Raw genomic sequence first — 19,198 nt, forward strand, 5'->3', positions numbered from 1 at the left:
CTTTTGTGAAAGCAGACACACCATTTTAATTCAGAGCCATACCAATGTCCTCCACCTCCACACACAGGTTACCCCCATGGTCCCTAATCACCCAACTTGCACTTTAGCTATCCTCTTGGCTCTTTATGTACTTCCAAAAAAATGGGTTTTCCACAATTTTACTTGCCAATATTTTCTACAATACTTTATGTTTTTCTAATTCTTTTTTAATTTCAACCTCATACATTTTATACCCCTCTAATTTTATGCAGTATTAAGCCAACTCTTTTCTTCTTTATCCTTTCCTTTAAGCCCCTTCGTATCAAGTATTTGTTAAAGGGGAAACTGTTTTTTCTTATTCTGGGCATCGCTGGCTGGGTCAGTATTTTATTGCCTTTGAACTGAGTGGCTTGCTAGACAATTTCAGAGGGCATTTATCTAAATATACATTTAGAGTACCCAATTCTTTTTTTCCAATTGAGGGGCAACTTAGCATGGCCAATCCACCTACCCTGCACATCTTTGGGTTGTGGGGGTTCAGAGGGCATTTTAAGAGTCAACCACATTGCCGTGAGTCTGGAGTCACATGTAGGTCAGACCAGATGGGAGATTTCCTTCCCTAAAAGGCATTAGTGAACCAGATGGGTGTTTACGAAAATCAACAATGTTTTAATTTCAGATTTTTAATGAATTCAAATTTCATCATCTGCCATGGTGAGATTTGAACCCAAGTCCCCAGAACATTATCCTGTTCTGGATTACTCCAGTGACAAAACCATTGTACCTCCACCTCCCTTTCACAAATATGGTGTCAGAATCTAACTTGATGCGCCATCAGTTCCACTGTTCTTTGCCCATCTTCATTTTGCAACACTACTTTTTCCCCAATACTCCAGAACATCTTCAGAAAATACTCAGCAATCTCAGTAGATCTGACAGCATCTGTGGAGAGAGAAGGGAGCCAACCTTTTGAGTCTGGATGACTCTGTCAATGCTGCTGAGATTGTCCAGTGTTTTCTGTTTTTGTTTCAATTTCCAAGGTCTGCAGTAATTTACTTTTATTGCCAGAACATCTTAATGAAATAGTCATTACAAACACTGATATGATTAATAATTCAAGACATAATTTATTAAACTGTATATTTGCAGTATTATGACACCTCAAGTCACTTGCAAGTTTTAAAAAGTCAATACTCAATTCCTATGGCTCAGTAAGTAGTGCTAAAGTGCTCAACATTTAGCTCCCCAACACAGTGATTGGCTTGAATGCAAAACTGTCCACAGCCTGCCCTTACTCCAAGATTATACAGTAAGGGTCACAATAATCTCACTTGTGCTCCACTACTGCAGCTGAAATAGATACAATATGATACAGGGTGGAAGCTGAACGATTACACTGGATTTTTATCATGTAAAAGGTATTTAATACCTTCATAAAAAATATTCCAGTATACACTTTTATATTCAATGGTGTTCTGTGCGTATAATTTACCTGTGACAAATGCATCCAAGTTAAAATTGCCAATACACTGAAAATCATCAGTTCTCAATTAACAACAGATTTAGCTTATATTAGAAATGATATAACCAGATAGATCAAAACTGACATCACCTTTACAGCAAGTGGCAACACAGCTTACCACTGTCAAACAAGATTCAGTGAGAATTAAGAATTAAACAGCTACAAAGCAACTTTCTCCTTTATTTTGAACATCTAACGTTCCTTTGCTGGTTTGAAACGTTAATAAAACTAAATGACTGCACTTCTCCATCAACTTGAGATCTTCTACATTTATGTAAAGTTAGAAGCAGTTACACTCAAAAACAAGCTCCGCACCAAAACCCAAGTTAATTATTTGATTTCACCTACACCTGACCTTAGTTTGAGTACCATTGACACCTCGGCTACACATTTCTCCAAATTGGGTAAACTATTTGATCATCTGACAAGAGGCAGATTTTTACAGAGAAAAATGGGCAAGGTATGTTTTAGCCCTCTTGTTGAGTGTTGACTCTTGGCATAGTGCATTTCCATGGACACTTGGGAGTCCTCTGGTATCTGACCCAAACGACGATGACTTTGAACAGTAAGTTAATGGTTTATTTCATCAGAGAGACAACAACTTATATTTATATAGACCCTTTGATGTAATAAAATGCCCCAGGACACTTCACAGAGTGTAATGAAGAAAATTTTGCATTTAGCCATGTAAGGAGATTTAAAGGAGATGGCCAAAAGCTTGAACAAAGGGAAAATAGAAAGAAAGGGAAATAGAGAATCAGAGCAGTTTAGGGAGCAAATCCCAGTTATTGCCCTGACAAATTCCAGCGTCCATGGTAGAGTGGACACTCAAGAGGTCAGAATTAGATGAGCACAAATATTTAGGAGGGTTATGTGCCAGGTGAAAAAGGGGGGAAGCAAGGATGTTTTTTTAAAAATCAAAGCACTGGTAGACTGGGAACCAAATAGGTCAATGAGCAAAGCAGTGATGGGTGAATAGGCAAGTAGGGACACGAGCAACAGACGTTTGGATGACCTCAAGTTTGCTGAGCAGCAGACGTTTGGATGACCTCAAGTTTGCTGAGGGTAGAATGGAGGAGGTCTGCCAGAAGTGTGTTGGAATAGTCGAGTGTAGAGGCAACTATGGCATGAATGAGAGTTTCAGCAGAGGAGCTGAGGCAGAGGCCCTGTCAGCCAATGTTAGAGGTGAGAACAGAAAGTCTTCGAGATGGCAGGGAGGTGACCAGGAACTCATCTCAAAGTCAAGTATAACACCAAGGTTACACGGTCTGGTTTATCCTCAGTAAGTTGCCATAGGGAGGGGTGAAGTCAGTAGCTTGGAATCGGAGATTGCAGCAGGAACCAAAAACAATGTTTCCTAATATTTATTTGGAGAATATGCTGCTTATCCAGTACTGGATATCAGGTAAACACTACTGGAGAAGAGAGGTGCTGGTGAGGTTGAGCTGGGTGTCATTAATAACAGATGAAGTTGCTGTGGGGCAGCATATAAATGAGAATAGGTGGACTAAGAACAGATCCTAAGGGACACCAGAGTAACTGCGTAGGAGTAGGAGCAGGAGGAGAAGCTATTGCTAGTGATATCTCTGGTTTGAATCTTATCTATCTAATCATAGCCAGAGATGGGCAGACCCACACAGCTGGGAGGAGAATGGTGCTGTCAATCATGTCAAAGGTTTGCAGACAGATCAAGGACTATGAAAGATAGTTGACTTTTGTCAGTCACGCAGCGTGTCATTTGTGACTTTAATGAGGATTGTTTTGGTATTGTGGCCTGATTGGGGGTATTTAAATACGGAACGAAGGGCATTGATTTGGGAAGAACAACACATTGATGGACCTTTGGAGAAGAAAGGGAGGTTGAAGTTTCCAAGGACAGTAGAGTCAAGAGTTGTGTTTTGAGACGAGGGGTGATGATGGCAGACTCGAAGGAGTGACAGCACCTGAAAGGAAAGAACTGTTAACAATATTAGACAACATGAGGGCCAGCTGATGACATTCAGTAGTCAGCAGCATATTGGAAAAGGATTGAGGGAACAGGAGGTGGGTTTCATGGCTAATAAGTTTGAAGATGGGACAGGGTGGGCCGGGCATAAAGTGCAAAACACCATGGCCCGTCGTCAAACAGACACAATGAAGGCAATATATATGCACCTGATAGCAAGGCAGCATTGCAATGCTCAGCTGCCTGAGACAACACAGGCACAGGGAATGTCATATCCAGCTCAACAGTGCAAGTCCGGGATGGGATGCAGGATGATTGTTAACTAGTGAAGCACAGGCTGAGAGGAAGCAGAGAGGGGAGCAGAGGGGTGACTGGGGGGCGGGACAAGGGCACTGCCAGGTTTCAAGAGTTAATAAACTTTCCGCTCACTGCCAAGGCCTATGATTTTTCTTCCGGGCCCTCTATAGGGGAGAAAAAGAAAGATGTGAGTTCAGGGTTAGGATAGAGGGGAACTTAAGAGGAATTTTTCCGAGCAAGCTGCAGGTTAGTAGTAGAGGCAGCGGAAAGAATTGTCTCAATTTCAGCGACAACCCAACCGTACACTCGTTCAATGCTGCATCATTCACTGACTCCACCTAAAAAAAAGTTTACACATTTGGAAACCAGATAAGGAAGGATAGGTTATGGCAAAAATTATGCTCTTCATGAACGAATAGCCTGTTGATATCCGGTCACATGAAGAACACGCAAGGAGGTTCACTGACACATATAGAACTTCAAGAGTCAGTATCTTCAGATGAAAAAAATGAGAAAAAGAATTGAGGTGGGAGTGAATAAAATACATCAAACTTAAAACCAAAACTTGGGTGCCACGAACTTCCAGATAAGACATGGTAAAATAAGAAGCATCCTAATGTTTAGATCTGCATTTGATATAATTTTTAAAATCCAAAATCAATTTATATAATTGTCACTTTAAACTGAAATGACATCAAGTTATCCAACAGTAATCATTTTCTTCCAGAACTCATTAAAAGTTTTACTCCATGGGTACTAGTCATAATCCAACACCCTTGAAAACATGATAATTAACTGAAGTTAATTATCACACTGAACAGCCCTCATGACACATACCCATGTTTTAAAACAAAAAAGTAATAAACTGAGAATCAAAGCGGATTCAATGTTCTCACCCATTTGATCCAAATTTACTAAATTTGTAAATTAGATCACATCAATTTTTCAACAAACCAAGATGATCCATGATCAGACACACAGATTCTAAGAAACCCAAGCATAAGGTCACAACTAGGGCAGCACGGTAGCATTGTGGATAGCACAATTGCTTCACAGCTCCAGGGTCCCAGGTTTGATTCTGGCTTGGGTCACTGTCTGTGCGGAGTCTGCACATCCTCCTAGTGTGTGCGTGGGTTTCCTCCGGGTGCTCCGGTTTCCTCCCACAGTCCAAAGATGTGCAGGTTAGGTGGATTGGCCATGATAAATTGCCCTTAGTGTCCCAAATTGCCCTTAGTGTTGGATGGGGTTACTGGGTTATGGGGATAGGGTGGAGGTGTTGGGTAGGGTGCTCTTTCCAAGAGCCGGTACAGACTCGATGGGCCGAATGGCCTCCTTCTGCACTGTAAATTCTATGAAACTGACTCCTATAGATAAGAAGGGAGATGGGAAAAGAGAAAGTGAACCCAGTTACTCCTGCTCTTCCATAACTGTCTCATTGCTCTGCCCAGCCTATCATGTTTAACACTAAAGTTTCCAAAAAAAATATTTACAGAAAATACAGCAATCAGCAAGATTAATTTAAATCTTGCATATTCATAATTTAATACATTTAATAATCTTTATTGTCACAAGAAGGCTTATATTTACACTGCAATGAAGTTACTGACAAAAGCCCCTAGTCACCACATTCCGGCACCCGTTCGGGTACACAGAGGGAGAATTCAGAATGACCAAAGTACCCAACAGCACGTCTTTCGGGACTTGTGGGAGGAAACCAGAGCACCCGGAGGAAACCCACGCAGACACGGGAGAGCGTGCAGACTCTGCACAAGTGACCCAAGCCGGGAATCAAATCTGAGACCCAGTCACTGTGAAGCAACAGTGCTTAACCACTGTGCTACCGTGCCGCTAACTCCCTGAATGTTTTAAATCTTATTTTTAGCCATGCTTTCTTTCAGTTAGTTACCTTTCAGTGGTCTAAGAAAAGCCAACTTACCAGAGAGCAAAACTAAACAGAATTAGTAATACTTTTTCTCCCCTTAACTGTTTGGCTTTTGAAATTGCCAGAGTCACTTGACAAGGTGCATGAAATTTGGGTGTTGAAAAAAACAAATTAGGTCTAACATTTAATACAAAAGATATCAGTCACCATGCAATCTGTACAAGAAAACTCTGCTGGCAATCAACGATTGCCACAGAACTTTTCATGGAAATTAACAACTGTCACTGCCTTATGATGGAAGAATTTCCTCCACGAAATGTAACCATTTTATGATTTGTCAGTTAATGGTCCAGTTTATGGAAAAATTCCGATATTGTTTTCTATCTCCCTTTGTCACTGAAGGCAATTACGGTTCTACGAGTTATACTTCCTTTCAAGTGAACATTCTTAATTCAAGAGTGTCATGTGAGAGTACGTTTAAGAAATGGGTGTTTATAAATGGGCGTGTATATAAATATCTGTAGTGAGAGTACCTTTAAGAAATGGGTGTTTATTACTGCAGTGATGTCAGAGTGGGTAGAGCTGTGCTGTCTGTCAACTTTTTACATTTGTTTTAGGCTGTTTGCTGCAGGGTGTTTTATAGTTTCGTTTTCAGTGTTGGAGCTGAAGCCAGACAGAGCAGGTGTACTGTTGATCTCTCTGCCATGAAAAGACTATCTCTTGATCATTTGATGAATTCAGAATTATAAATGTTCTCAGTAGTGAATGTAAACCTAATGTGCTTCTGTTAAAAGGTGTTTCTTTTGTCTTCTGGATGTTGTTTGGGAAGTTATTAAGGATTACTTAGTGTTGTATTCTTTGGGGGTTGTATTTGAATTAATGGTTGCTAAGATGTTCATGGTTTGTTTTGAAAAGGTTAACTTGAATTCATAGGATAAACATTGTTTTGCTTAAAAAAATACTTTTCCATTTCTGCTGTACCACACCTGTAGAGTGGGCCGTGTGCTCCCCATACCACAATCTATTAAAAGTTGTGGGTCAGGTGAACTCCATGATACACTTTGGGGTTCTCTAAACCCTGGCCCATAACAAATTGGGGGCTCGTCCGGGATAAAAGTCTATCTACTGGATTGGCTCAGTGAACTTAAAGACAGTGAGGGGTGAGCATATTGTGGTTTCTTATCAGGTGTGGTATTCTAGTTTAAGTGGGGTGTGTGTTGTGGACAATGGCTCTTTCAGAGGCTCTGAAGTTTCTGGGGGTGGAGACGGTCACACCCAGTACCTTTTGGACAGAAATTAAAAGCAGACCGTTAGATTTGGCAAAAACATTGCAGTTAACATTACGTAACAAAATGTGAAAATATGAGGTAATTATGGCGGTGGCTAAGAATTTAAAGTTGCCTGAGATACAGTTTGACTCATTGGAAATGGCAAAAATTCAGTTACAAATTAAAGAAACGGAACATGAGAAAGAATTAAAGCAGCTTGAATATGAAAGAGAGGAAAAAGAGATAAAGCGGCAACAGAAAGAGAAAGAGATAGAGAGGAAAAAGAAAAGGAGAGAGAAGAAAGGAGAAAAGAAAGAATAGACCCAGCAGAACAAAACGAAAGAGAAAGGGAGATACAGATCAAAGAAAAAGATAAAGAGAAAGTTTGAACTTCAGAAAATGGCCATGAAACATGAGTCAGTTAAAATTGGCAGATGTAAAGGGAAACATACAGTTGGATGATAGTGATGAGGATTGTGAGAAAGAGCGTCATAGTCGAAGGCTTGGTGGGGATCTATTTAAATATGTCCAAGCACGAGAAGGTGGTGGAAGCCTTTTTCATTTCATTTGAGAAGGTGGCTAAACAAATGAAATGGCCACCGGACACGTGGGTATTACTGATTCAAATAAACCTGGTAGGCAGGCCTAGATACCGGAGGAGGTATCTAGGATGTATGAGGCGGTGAAAAAGTCCATCTTAGGTGTATATGAACTAGTGCCTGAAGCCAACAGACAAAAGTTTAGAAATTTAAGGAAAGAATTTGGTCAAACATACATGGAGTTTGAAAGGATCAAACAGAGTAATTTTGATACGTGGATAAGGGCTTTGAAAATAGACCAAACATATGAAGCTCTCAGAGAAATTATACTTTTGGAGGAATTTAAAAATTCAATTCCTGATGTAGTCAGAACTCATGTGGAAGAGCAGAGGCTTAAAACTGCGAGATTAGCAGCAGAAATGGCAGATGATTATGAATTAGTTCATAAAGCAAAGCTTGGTTTCCGACATCAGTTTCAGCCTGTGAGGGATAGAAACTGGGGACATGAGAAATACTCAAGTGGTCAAGGTAAAGGTGATCTGATGGGAGATAATAAGGAGCGTGTACCACAGATTAAAAAAGAAATCCAGGAGGTTGGAAAAGAAATGAAAAGTTTCAAATGTTTTCATTGTAATAAACTAGGCCATGTAAGATCAGTGTTGGTGGTTGAAGAAAAGCACTGGGAAGGCTGATGTGGTAAAACAGGATAAGACAGTGGGGTTTGTTAAAGTGGTAAAGGAAAGCCCAAGTGAAGCGAAGGAGATGCAAAAGATTGTACAGCTTGATCAAGAGGTGATTGATAAGAAGGTGCCAGATCTCTTTAAAGAATTTACTTGTGTGGGTAAAGTTTACTCATGTGTATCAGGAGGAGCAAGAAGTCACAATTTTAAGAGATACGGGAACTAGTTAATCTTTAATGGTAAGAGATGAGGAGTTACGTAGCTTGGGAAGAATGTTGCCAGAAAAGGTGGTAATGAGTGGAATTCAGGGGGAGAGGAGTAGTGTTCAATTACATGAGGTAAGATTGGAAAGTCCAGTGAAGAGTGGTGAAGTGGTAGTAGGAGTAATAGAGAAAATATCTTGTCCAGGAATACAGTTTATCTTGGGTAATGATATAGCTGGATCGCAGGTGGGAGTGATGCCTATGGTGGTTGATAAGCCAGTGGAAAATCAGACAACTGAAGTGTTGAAGGACGAATATCCTGGGATGTTTCCGGAATGTGTAGTAACAAGGTTGCAAAGTCACAGGTTAAGACAAGAGGAGAAATCAAAGAGTGAAGATGAAGTTGAAGTGCAATTATCAGAAACGATTTTTGATCAGATGGTTGAAAAAGAACAAGTGGAGGATGAGGCGGATATTTTTAGTACAGGAAAATTGGCGGAGTTACAACAGAAAGATATAGAAATAATATGGATGTATCAGTAAGTATATACGAAGAGGAATCTGAGTGTATACCAGAGTGTTATTACCGTAAAAGTAATGTCTTGATGAGAAAATGGAGACCTTTACATATGCAGGCAGATGAAAAGTGGGCAGAAGTTCATCAAATAGTATTGCCGGTAGGGTGTAGAAAGGAGGTGTTGAGAGTTGCACATGAGGTACCAGTGGGAGGTCACACCTGTAGAGTGGGCCACGTGCTCCCCATACCACAATCTATTAAAAGTTGTGGTTCAGGTGAACTCCATGATACATTTTGGGGTTCTCTAAACCCTGGCCCATAACAAGAGTCTGAACGCAGAGTATTAACAGTTTAATTAACCGCAGGGGACATCACAACTGTGGTTCTTTCAGCCTTACAGAACATCACTTTTTTCACACAAGAGTATCGGCAGCACTGCATGAACAATATAATGATCTACATCTAAAATTACTTTTCACCTGTATCCCTCTGTAAGGAAAACAGACGCCCAACACGTTTTTATATCTTATTTAACATCACGATGTAAATGGAGCGATCAGGCGAGCTACCCACCCCCCCACCAAATAAGTCAACCTTTCAAACCCTCCCTCCCTAATGGTACAATACCATTTCAGCAACTTAACTGAAAATATCCCATTGCATTTTCCCATTAACTCTGGCATCAAAGCTCATTACAAACAATAACAGCTTACTTCATCTTCCACCCTAAATGACAGCTATTGATACCAAATGGGTTTAGGCAGGGCAACAACGCTGCAAAGAGAAAACTCAATTTGTTCAACCATGATATGCGGTGCTGTGGCTCTAGATTACTCCTGTATAAATTCCAAAGTTTAGCCTTGCAACAGATAGAGATCAAATGAAGCCCAGCGACTTCTCTTTGCCCAATTCAAGAGGTAAAAATTAAAAAGACATTCTCTCTGAACAGCAGTTCCACACTAATTGTTTTTGTAGATTTATAACAGCTCATGAAGTTTATTATTTAAATTTAAGTCCCAATTACGGGGCAATTTAGTGTGGCCAATCTGCCTCTCCTTAAGATCTTTGGGTTGTGGGGTGAGACCCACGCAGACACGGTGAAAACATGCAAACTCCACACAGACAGTGACCCAGGGCCTGGATTGAGCCCGGGTCTTCGGCATCATGAGGCAACAGTGCTAACCATTGCGCTACCATACTGCATTCATGAAGTTTGGACAGGCTGTGAAAAAGGGACACTATACTGAAGAGTGAGTGTAGACAGTAGGCTAGTAATCAGTACAAAGCCCGAAAATGAGCACCATTTCAGAGAACTCACAAAAGCAATGTGGGAGACTGCAAAAACACACAATGGTGCAAAAGAGTGATTCTTTAGAGGTAAAGTGATCAGAATTGAGGAAATATAAATTGTATATTTTCCATGTCATACTGCACGTTGCATAGAAGCCATCAGTGGTTACAAAGAATTATACAAGTTCAATGCTAAGCGAAACTAGGTAGATTATTGGATTCCAATTCACAAGGCCAGTGACACAAGTATCAGTATGTGGCTATAATACAGTGTACTTCAAGGCTTGACCACAGACCTAGGAAAAAGCCTGGTAATTCCCTAAAAAGGAAAAAAAAATGTGCCTTGGTGCAGCTGCAATACATAAGTTGCATAGTTACAGGTCACACATAAGCTCAACATATTGGGATTCCAAGATCATAATTTATTTGCTGGGGGTTTATGCTCACTATTTCCATTCTCAGTTGTACAGAGCAGGGAGAAAAAAGCAGAACCTCAGTTGGATAACCCAAAGGTCAGTCAGTCCTTGTCTTTTTCATACACCGCCTAGTGGCCAGTGATGGAGCATAACAGCTAGAATTTCCAGCTGTATGTTTGGTTTGAAAATATATTACGCACAGGTGGGTTGCGGGAAAGAGAAAGGAATGAGGAAAACCAACATAGAGGCTTTGAAGCATGTTGGTTGGTTGTTCAAACTGGCCACAATACACAACTGCTTCAGGCAAGCAGGCCTTAATTATATCCAACAGGAATATTCCAAGAAAAGAAACAGTTTGCAGTTCCTACTGAATTATATCAGATTTCTTTTCCAACATTTGTACTCGGTCTCAGTGTGATTTAGCACCTGGAAGGTTTTTGAACAAATTACGCGCTGCAGTAATACTAAATCATAACCCAAGTCTAAAATGAAATAGAATCCAAAGATGAACTCACAACACCACAAATACAAAGTAATGACTTCCAATACTTTAAAGTGTTCACAATTCAACCAGGTCTGTGATAATAAAGCTAAACATTTATTTTCACCTTAAATGGAATCTGTGAACCAAGGAACATGATGTTATAACCAATAGACTCTGCAAAAACTAAAAACACAGCAAACTTGTAACAGGATGTGCAATTGATCAGACATTTCTGAATCTCAACATTGGTCCTGCCTTCAGCTTAGTCCACAGAGAGCTTTATATTACAAAAGCCCATTTGTAGATGATAATTTCCAAACACAATAAAACATATTTCATAATCAACTTACCCAAAAAGCATATTTAATAATCATCTGGCTCAGATACTCAAGATAATGCCAAGATTTTTCCAATTAACTAATTATCCAAACATCAGTATTAGTTACAGGAACAAAATAAACGTTTTGATAGCAGCAAACGCTCTCATTAAATAGTGTAAGAGGACAAAATCTGTAAGTCTGACTTTTTTTTGTAATTTAAATGGATTAAAATATAATATTCATTACATTTTAGTGAAATCCTTATGAGATATAATTTAAAAATTAACAAGTAAAATTTTTAGACAAATAATTTGATAACTGTATGGTTTTAAATATATTCAAATAGATCCACATTCACTCCATCCCAAACATTTTGCACAAAGAAATTGCTTCTTACTACCTCGGATCAACTGCCTTACAGAATTATGAATCATTGCAAAACACTTTTCCTATGATGTGCCAATTTGAGCTTCATTAAAACAATTATTCTGTTTTCTGCCTTTCTCCTGAAGAGAGCAACTCATGCAGGATTCCAGACACCAGCAACTCTTCAAAACTTCCCTCAAATTGCATATTTTATGTCTAAAATCCACATATGTTGGAAAGTTCATCATTTAGTAAGGATGCCATCACACTCCAGTACAAACCTGTTCTTCAACGTTCAACAAATGTTCACCAATCTTCAGCTCTTTTGCCAAAGAGGTTGAAACTACTCATGGAATTCACTTAAGTTGCAACTATCAGCACATGGCATGGTGGCACAGTGGTTAGCACTGCTGACTCACAGCTCCAGGGACCTGGGTTCAATTCCGGCCTTGGGTGACTGTGGGAAGTTTGCACTTTCGAGTCTGCGTGGGTTTCCTCCAGGGGTTTCCTCCCACAGTCCAAAGATGTGCAGATTAGGTGGATTGGCCATGCTAAATTGTGTCCAGAAGGTTAGGTTGGGTTACGGGGATAGAGTGATGGAGTAGAGGCGTGGGTTATGGGTGCTCTTTCCAAAGGCCGGTGCAGACTCGATGGGCTGAATGGCCTCCTTCTGCACTGTAAATTCTATGATTATCTGCATAATGGAGATGGAATTGTACCAAGCACTCCCTGGTCTATATGGCTGTACCACACACAGTAGTTACCATAAGAACTCAGATAGAAGTGATTTTTCAAAACAATAAATTTAGTTTAGAAGTAAAGTCATAGTACTACATTACTACAATTGACGTTGTATCAAAAGCAGTAACATGTATGATATTTAACAAAGGAAAACTGCTCCACATGCAGTACTCCTTGGACAATATAACGTTTTTTTTTAAATGAATTAGGACATAATAATCACTTGTACAAATTTAATTTCATAAATATTTCAATAAAGTGCTAGTCAGCTCTAGTTTACTTAGCAATTAGTCGGATAAGCATATTTCTTGGTCATGAGGAACGGGTTTTGAAACATATGGAACAATATATTACTGTTTCATGAAATTACTAAAATGTACAATTAATGCTTGATTTTATTAAATTGACACAAGCTGTTTATTACAGAACAATATAAATATTTTTTCAACAGCTTGATTTTGAAGAAATTATTTATCTAGTGTGGGTCGAATTTAAATTAAGTGCCTTTTTTAATGCAATTAATGTAGAATGACAACATTAGATTTTAAAATACGTCTCCAGGGTGTTGGGGGAGGGGGTGTGAAGAGGGGGCGAGAGATATATTTTTCCTATGTTTCAATGGTTTAAGCGCTGTGTCAATTGTGTGGATTCTTGGAGAATGTGCAATGTGGATTTGTGATGTTCAGCAACTTGTGTTTACATCAGCACTGATAAATACCCAGTGGTGAGTGTGAGAGCCAATCAGATGGCAGATTAGATGTCAACTCAGAGGCAGCTGTCTGGAGACTCGATTCCAGGCCTTTTACCTCCACAATTCAAATTGCAAACCTTGCAAAAGAAGGTGAAGAGACTCGAGTGCGAGTTGAACGGAGCTGCCAGTTTTCACACACCATGAAACAAAAATCAACCTGACCTGCCCGGAGGGCAAAAATAACATATTGCGAGATGGGTGGGGTCAACAAAAACATCCCAGATAGCAGTTTAAAACGAATAAAAGAAAATTTAACATTTATTTAATATAGAAGTACCCAATTGGAAGTTGTACGTTATCAGATCAGTGCAAAAATAAAAGCCCACACAGCGGACACCCTTCGTTTGGGGCAAAAAGGCAGCGCCAACTCCCCGCAAACGGCGTTTCCCAACAAAATGAGTCATTAAAACTCTTTTTCAGCAAGAGGTGATAGGAAAGGTAGCGCGGCCTATGCCCCTGACCAGCACTTCAAGGACTGCTTTCTCTCTAATGTCTTCATATCGCACAACACCAGCTCTGCTCCCACTGCAGGGTGAAAGACACACACTCAGGCCGCTTTACCTGTGTTCTGCCCAGAGGTTGCGCCGAGCTGCCGGGGCTCATGGCCGGGTGGCTGCGAGCTTGTCCTGCCACTGCTGCTCCTCCACCGCCGCCACCTCCTCCCCAGGCTTGGCTGCTCCCTACTCCGTAATGACTGCCCATGTCGCTCCCTTTGAGCGAAGCCTGCGAAGCGCCAGGGTTGCTGTAGTCCGGAAAGCCGTATCCCCTCATGGGGCTGGGGGAGGTCAGAAGCTGGTTGAGGGTCGGCGTAGCCCCCGAGTGCTGGCTCTGGCCTGAGTAACGCTGAAATGCCCCGGCCAGAGGCGGCTGCTGCTTGCCGTGGTGGTGATGTTGGTGGCCGCTGTTGGTGGCCGTGCTGGCTCCCAGATTGTTGGCCCTGGGTGAGTTCATCATGCCGTAGCCGGGGCTGCTGTAGGCCGCCCTGTAGCCCGGGTAATGGTTGTAGTTGTTGGAGTAGCCGTCGTGAGAGTTGTGCAGCGGGCTGGCACTCAGCTCCAGGCTGGTGGAAGGGTGAAGCCCAAGCCCGGGGCTTTGTTGTCCGCCATGTTGATCGAAGTAAGGTCCGGGACCGGGGCCTGTTCCTGCCGCCGCTGCTCGGTAATAATTGTTATAATCGGAGAGGCCGGGCGCCGGGCCCGCTTGGTTATTTGATCCCGCGGCTGCCGGGTGCTCGTACCTCTGGTCACCCATTTTCAGCAGTTGGTCGTCAGCCTTGTTGTTGTTGTTGCCCTGGTTGTCGGCGGTTAACAAGATGTTGTCTTTACTGCCGCCTCCATGTTGAGTCTCTGCCCCGCCGCCTCCTTCTCCTTGGTGATGGGGAGGAAGCAACAACTCTGCGCCGGTGGCTTTCAGCTTGTGATTGGGAATGATCCCCGCCTCGCTGGCCGCGGAGGACGAGGAGGTGGATGCCGAGGAAGGCGAGGCCGAGGCGGGTTCTTTGTGCGTTGGCTCGGGGTTGGACGGGGCCGACCCCGGGTCTCCAGCAGCGCCGCCGTTGTTATTCGCCGGGCCGGGGCAGGGGCCCGAGGAGTTGGCCATGTTGAGCTCGCCGTGGTGCTGCTGGTGGGGGTGGTGGTGGTGGTGTCGGGGATGGTGAAGATGATCAACGCTGTTCAAGTTCAAGCTGCCGCCGCCACTGGGATCTCCGCCGCTGCCACTGAGCTCTCCTCCCGCGGCCGGGGCTGCCGGTTTTCCGCTGTTGATGCTGTCAGGGTCTCGGTTGCTCAGGCCGGGGCTGCCGCCACTGCTGTTACTGTTGGCCGGAGCTGCTGCTACTTGAGCGGCCATGATCATCTCTCAGAAAATCCAGTCAGAGAGCGAGGAGGGGAGCAAGGAGAGACACAGACACGTCTGCTTCTTCTCTTCCTTTTACACCCGATCATTAAATATTATTAAAAAGAGAAAAAAAAACTCGTCCTCCTCCAGTTTGAAAGCAAAAGAAAAAAGGCTCACGCTCTCTTTTGTTGCATGATGATTATTATAATATATTAAATTCTATTTTCTATTCCTCCGTTTGGCTAAATAGGTAGAAAACTTTCTCTAGATCTGTTTTAAAAATCAAACTTTCCTTTCCTCTCTAACCCGGATATGGGTAAATACATGTCTAGCTGAGCCTCTGGCCCAGCATGGCATGAGGACTCCAACAACTATTATCCATTCCTCTGATTACTGCACATCAGCTCGAAAACATGGGCTGGAGCCTCAGACATAGACCGCACAATATTGGCCTTTCAAAATATAATTTTATCTTCAATTTTGAAACAATGGATTCCAATTTGTCATATCCTTTCTGATATTTATAATCCACCTTTTAAGCATGTACAGGGTGTGTTTACATACAATTATTTTTAAACCTCTTAATTTTCAAATTTTATATGATACAGATCAATGGTCTGAATTACTACATTTAGTTCACTTTTATGAGTCTTCCCTAATTTGTCGCTATTTACTGTGATTTGCAAAGGTAGTTGTTCTGCATTAAATGTATCTTCCACGAAGCTTTAAACATTATAGAACTGACCCTGCATCAAACAAAATGCCCTTCCTATTAACTATTCTAACTTGGTTTCCAATTTAGAAAAGAGCAGTTTATGATCATCATTGTCTATATAAAATGATAATGGTTGTCTTTATGAAATGATAATGGTTATCTTTATAAAATGATAATGGTAGTTCAATAGGTTTCCCTGCATAAACCGTATTATTTTAAAACCATCTAAGAGGTGTATACATATTTTTAATACTTGTTGCAAATATTGGTATTAAAATATGTTTAGGACTAAATGCCTTTCGTTATTTCCCATTCCAAGCGTGACCTATGTTTCCTTTTACATTGCGTGTGCCAGAATGATCCACTCCAGTTCTTCCCTCTCTCCCTGCCCCGGGTTCAATCTATTTCTCTCTAGCCTCAGAGTTAGACATAATCACAGGATCACTGGATCCTTACGCTATTAACTTATACACATCTGCCAGCATCCAAATCAAAACTCTGCCAGCAAAAAATATTCATCCAAAAACTACTTATCCCAGACTTGTGTGGCAACTCACATCTGAGAATGAGGATTAAGAAAAATCAAGGAAAAATAGCACGGACTATTTTCTCTAATGTGTCCTTTCCTTCAGTGTAATGAACAACATTCCTAGGTTGAAGCATTCTCTACTCTGCTCAGTGCCTATTTGCTGTTCCCCTACACTCCCTCTGGAGGTCTTTTTACATTGAAAACAAATTTGAAAATTCGTTATTTTAAATCTAAAAATGGTGTATAATATTTATTTCCATTTGGTTTATGGCGCCAGTGAAACCCGTTTCAGAAGTTTTCACTCAGATCCCACCAGTTTTTTTCATTTACCCTAATGAAAGGGAGTAGCTTGCAATTGCTTCACACGCATCAATAGTTGTCAGTAAAATCAAACTGACGTCAGCCCTGGGTAAAAGATATGTCCCTTTTGTTCTCCTTTTTCCCAATTTGCAATCAAATAATCCAGACGTTTGCAAAATGAACCTTTATTGCAAATAAATGTGAAGTTTGCAATGGTGATCCAGCGATATTTTTGTATGAAATAAAATGGATGTGGAAGCCTTTTTGATCTTTATGTCTCCCAGCGTCAGTTGGGTTCAGTTATGCCGGAAGGTTAGTTGCAAATCCTGGCTGATCTGAAATTCGATCAACAGAGGCAAGGGGCAAAGAAAAGACATTTCAATGCAAATCGATGGGACTGATGACGCCCACAACAGTTGCATATACAATATTGTAAATAAGCTGACAGGTCGCACAGCTAGATCATAGAATTTAAACAAAAAGAATGAAACGAATAGCAATTCGAGCAGTATTTTTTCAGAGGGAGGAAACTAATTCCTTCAAACAACCACATTATGGTTTGCTGTGTACTTCTGGCTGCGGCGCGGAAGTAAAATAGATTGCTTAGACAGCACAATTTAACTTTTAAGCATAATAAAAAGAAAATCAACATGTTCTTATAACAACCACTTCAATGCAATTCAAAGCTGCACGCATTTTTAATCATACATTATTTACAGTGCTAACCATCAAGATCTACTGCCCTTCTGATAAGAGGCATTTAAAGAGATGTTGTTTACTTAGACAGCTTGAGAGTTATTGTCATTATTCATTTTTATTTAAAAATTAAAAATGCCTTTTGTTACAATAAATTTTGGGTAGTGTGGAACAATAGCGAATTTCTCCATCTCCGTGACATTTTGTGAAAACGTTTTTAATATCAAAAAAGTTGAAGTATAAAATAATAATTGGGGGAAAGACTAGATTTTGTCAAATTTCTTATTAATCAATTCATGTCTATCTCATTCATAATGTTGTATAACATTTCTTGCAACTGTTGCTTGCAGCAAGTTGTGCTTATATAGCACCTTTAGCAAATTAGCATATTAAAAGATCCCAAGGTGCCTCACAAGAGCATCACCAGTCAAAATTTGACATCAAGCCATATACAGTGATATTAGGACAGGTGACCAAATGCTTGGTCAGAGGCATGTTTTAAATGGGAACATCCTAAGGCAAAAAAAGGAGAAGAAGCGTATATATTTAGGGGGAGAACTCAAGAGCATAGAGCCTTAGGCAAAAAAAGGCATAGCCATCAATGGTGGGGCAATGGAAATTGTGAATACACAAGAGGAACCCAGGGCTGAGAGAGGCAGCTGAGATAGGGAGGGACTAGGCCATAGAGGGATTTGGAAAAAAGAATGAACATTTTTGAGGTTGAATAAACTTGGTTTGTTCTCACTATAACAAAGGAGGTTGAGGGGCGACCTGATAGAGGTCTACAAAAGTATGAGGGGCATAGACAGAGTGGATAGTCAGATACTTTTTCCCAGGGTAGAGAGGTCAATTACTAGGGGGGATAGGTTTAAGGTGCGAGGGGCAAGGTTTAGAGGAGATGTAAAAGGTATGTTTTTTACACAGAGGGCAGTGGGTGCCTGGAACTCGCTGTCGGAGGAGGTGGTGGAAGCAGGGACGATTGTGACGTTTAAGGGGCATCTTGACAAATACATGAATAGGATGGGAATAGAGGGATACGGACCCCAGAAGTGTAGAAGATTTTATGGCAGCATGGTCGGCGCAGGCTTGGAGGGCCGAAGGGCCTGTTCCTATACTGTACTTTTTAGCTGAGGAAGGAGCAGCGCTCCGAAAGCTAGTGACATCAAAACAAACCTGTTGGATTTTAACCTGGTGTTGTAAGACTTCGTACTGTACTTTTCTTTGTTCTTCTTTGTAAATTCAAGGCATTGGCAAATTAGGAATCAACGTGGGTCAATGAGCACAATGATGTTGGTGAACAGAATTTGGTGTAAGTTATGATACAGGCAGCCGAGAATAGGATGAGCTCAAGTTTATAAAGGATAGAAGATAACTGACCAGGAGAGCTTTAGAATAGATAACCCTCGTGGTGACAAAAGCATGGGTGAATGTTTAAGCCAAGATGAGCTGAGGCAAGGGAAGAGTCATTGAGATGGTGGATTTTAAAGAGTTGCTGTTAAGCGGTCTTGTTATTGAAAAGAGTATGAGGTCAGAAGCTCAGCTTGGGGGCGGCATGTGGCACAGTGCTTAGCACTGGGACTGCGGCGCTGAGGGCCCGGGTTCGAATCCCGGCCCTGGGTCACTGTCCGTGTGGAGTTTGCACATTCTACCCATGTCTGCGTGGGTTTCACCCCCACCACCCAAAGATGTGCAGGCTAGGTGGATTGGCCATGCTAAGTTTCCCCTTAATTGGAGAAAAAATAATTGGGTACTCTAAATTTAAAAAAAAAGAAGCTCAGCTTGGGTAAAATAAGATGCTAAGATTGCGAATGACCTGGTTCAATGTCAGACTTTCTATATCAAACTATTTATCAATTGTGTTCAATCTCTCTTCTTTCTTGAAAGTTATTTTCAGTTGTAATGTTTGGTTATTAACGATCACA

The 19,198-nt window shown here is 41.2% G+C and overlaps 1 protein-coding gene across 7 annotated transcripts in view; it reads right to left on the minus strand.

Moving 5' to 3' along the window:
• arid1b (AT-rich interactive domain 1B) overlaps positions 1–15,411 on the minus strand; it is a 717,990-nt gene extending 702,579 nt beyond the window's left edge. For all 7 annotated transcript variants that reach the window (XM_072507646.1, XM_072507663.1, XM_072507657.1 and 4 more), the window contains exon 1: positions 13,762–15,411. In XM_072507646.1, the coding sequence (XP_072363747.1) occupies positions 13,762–15,054 (1,293 nt within the window). In that variant the 5' untranslated portion in view covers positions 15,055–15,411. The remainder of the gene's footprint in view (positions 1–13,761) is intronic.
• Between the last annotated feature and the right edge of the window lie 3,787 nt (positions 15,412–19,198).

This window comes from Scyliorhinus torazame, chromosome 1 (assembly GCF_047496885.1).
Source record: "Scyliorhinus torazame isolate Kashiwa2021f chromosome 1, sScyTor2.1, whole genome shotgun sequence".
NCBI lineage: Eukaryota > Metazoa > Chordata > Chondrichthyes > Carcharhiniformes > Scyliorhinidae > Scyliorhinus > Scyliorhinus torazame.